At 49.7% G+C, this 2,030-nt stretch overlaps 1 protein-coding gene across 1 annotated transcript in view; it reads left to right on the plus strand.

The window, feature by feature from the left end:
• Nucleotides 1-1,747, plus strand: part of LOC147468463 (ras-related and estrogen-regulated growth inhibitor-like) — an 18,063-nt gene extending 16,316 nt beyond the window's left edge. The window contains exons 3-4 of the mRNA XM_086554421.1: nucleotides 1-37; nucleotides 1,382-1,747. The exon at nucleotides 1-37 is cut by the window's left edge and continues 94 nt beyond it. Of these exons, the coding sequence (XP_086410547.1) occupies nucleotides 1-37; nucleotides 1,382-1,747 (403 nt within the window). The remainder of the gene's footprint in view (nucleotides 38-1,381) is intronic.
• Nucleotides 1,748-2,030: the final 283 nt, after the last annotated feature.

The following is a 2,030-nucleotide window of genomic DNA, read 5'->3' on the forward strand; positions in this document are numbered from 1 at the left end:
CGACCTCCCCCTCCAGGTCATGGACACAGCGGGTCATGTGAGTGTCAAGTCGGGGGGTGGATTAAGGGCGAGGTGGATGGAGGGTGAGATGATTGGAGGACGAGGTGGATGGTGTGTGAGTAGGATGGAGGGTGAGGTGGATGGAGGGCGAGGTGGATGGAGGGTGAGGTGGATGGAGGGTGAGGTAGATGGAGGGCGAGGTGGATATATAGATTGATTGAGGGAGAGGATGGATAGATAGATTGATTGCTACAATTTATGCTATATATAGGTAGATAGATCAAGAGAGAGAGAGAGAGAGAGACATACAGAGGAGAAAGAGAGATAGGGAGGGAGGGAGAGAGAGAGAGAGAGAGAGAGAGGCGAGGTGGATGGAATGTGAGTAGGATGGAGGGTGAGGTGCATGGAGGGCGAGGTGGATGGAGGGCGAGGTGGGTGGAAGGTAAGGTGGAATGAGGATGAAATTTGTGATGTTTCGGGTGGATAGTGTAGAAAGTGGATGAGGAATGAGGTGAAGGATGTAGGTGAGTGATGAGGTGGATGAAATGGTAGAAATGGAAGTTAATGTCGAATGGGTTGGATGAAGTGGATGTGATGTATGAAGTGGAAGATGTAGAGGAGGGAGAAGGTGGAAGCGGAGGAGGAGGAGGAGGATGTAGAAGAGAGGAGAAGGAGATGGAGGAGGAGAAAGAGAAGGAGGAGGAAGAGGTTGACTAGGAGAAGATGGAAGAGGAGGAGGAGATGGAAGAGAAGGAGAGGAAGGAGGATGAAGAGAAGTAGGAGTTGGAAGAGAAGGAAGAGGAGGAGGAAGAAGGAAAGGAAACAGTGGGAGGAAAGGAGGAAGAGAAGGAGGAACAACAGCATCAGTAGAAGCAACAGCAGCTGTTGCAACAACAGTTGTTGATAATATCCTTTTTTCAACATTCTGTTAAAAAATATATAATTGTCATCACAGGTTTCACGTTTATCTTTTCCTTTAACCTTTATCAAGGATTTACAGAGCCACTTTGCATCATTTTATAAAAGTAGGTTTAAAAATAATTATAAGAAGTAAGAAGTCAGAAAAAAAAGTTAATATCACAAGGGTGGCAATAGATAGATATGTAAATTACGTTCATTTACATTTTTATAAGCTTCTCTTCCTAGTTTTCTGGAAGAAGTTAACTGATTCTTATTCCGGTCGTGACAGCAAAGACTAATCTAGAAATTGAGAAAAGACACGTTGCTTCGATAGGTGCTCAGACTTCGATTGATTTGACGGTCCTTCTGGAGAAGACTTATGAAAGGGGCATTTAGCTAATACACATTGCTCTAAGAAATGATAAATAAAAAAATATAAAAAAAGGTAATAAACTCTAAACGGAAGGCGCCTCCCTTGCAGGTGGACGTGGTGGAGGCGGGGCGTGAGGCGCAGGTGTCTTGGGGCGACGGCTTCATGCTCGTCTTCTCGCTCACGTCTCACTCGTCCTTCGCCGCCCTCAGCCGTCTCCGTCGGGTCATCCTCGAGCTGACCCCGGGGGCGCCTCGGCCGATGGTCCTCGTGGGCAACAAGGCTGACCTGAGCCACGCCCGAGAGGTCAACCCGGACGAGATCCGTGACCTGGTCGACTGTTGTTTGGCTCTGTTGGGGCTGTTGTGGCTGTTGTTGTGTGACTACTTCGAGGTGGCGGCGCCCGAGCCGTGGGACGTCGTGGTGCGGCCCTTCACGGCCCTCTATCAGGCCGTCCTCGAGAGTCGCGGGAGCTAAGGGCGCGTCCTGGCTTCCTTTCGCAAGGGCGCCGCGGAACCGTCATACCGTCAGAGGAACCAGCGCGCGGTTCGCCGAAAATGCAGAGCAGACTCGTTCCTGAACCCAAAAACTATTACTTTGAGAGTGAACTGTGAGAGAGTCCTCGGACCGTGGATGGGAACCGCTGGCAAGGGCGGCGCCTGAACTTGGTGATGGTGAAGCTGTATGGTGTTGCATGGTGTCCGTGTCCCGAACATCTCAAATTGCATATGGAACAACGACTTTGTTTTCTTCCATGCGA

The sequence above is a fragment of the Penaeus japonicus genome, unplaced genomic scaffold (genome assembly GCF_977035675.1).
Source record: "Penaeus japonicus unplaced genomic scaffold, GWHDUDI00000001_assembly GWHDUDI00000029, whole genome shotgun sequence".
NCBI classification, from domain to species: Eukaryota; Metazoa; Arthropoda; class Malacostraca; order Decapoda; family Penaeidae; genus Penaeus; species Penaeus japonicus.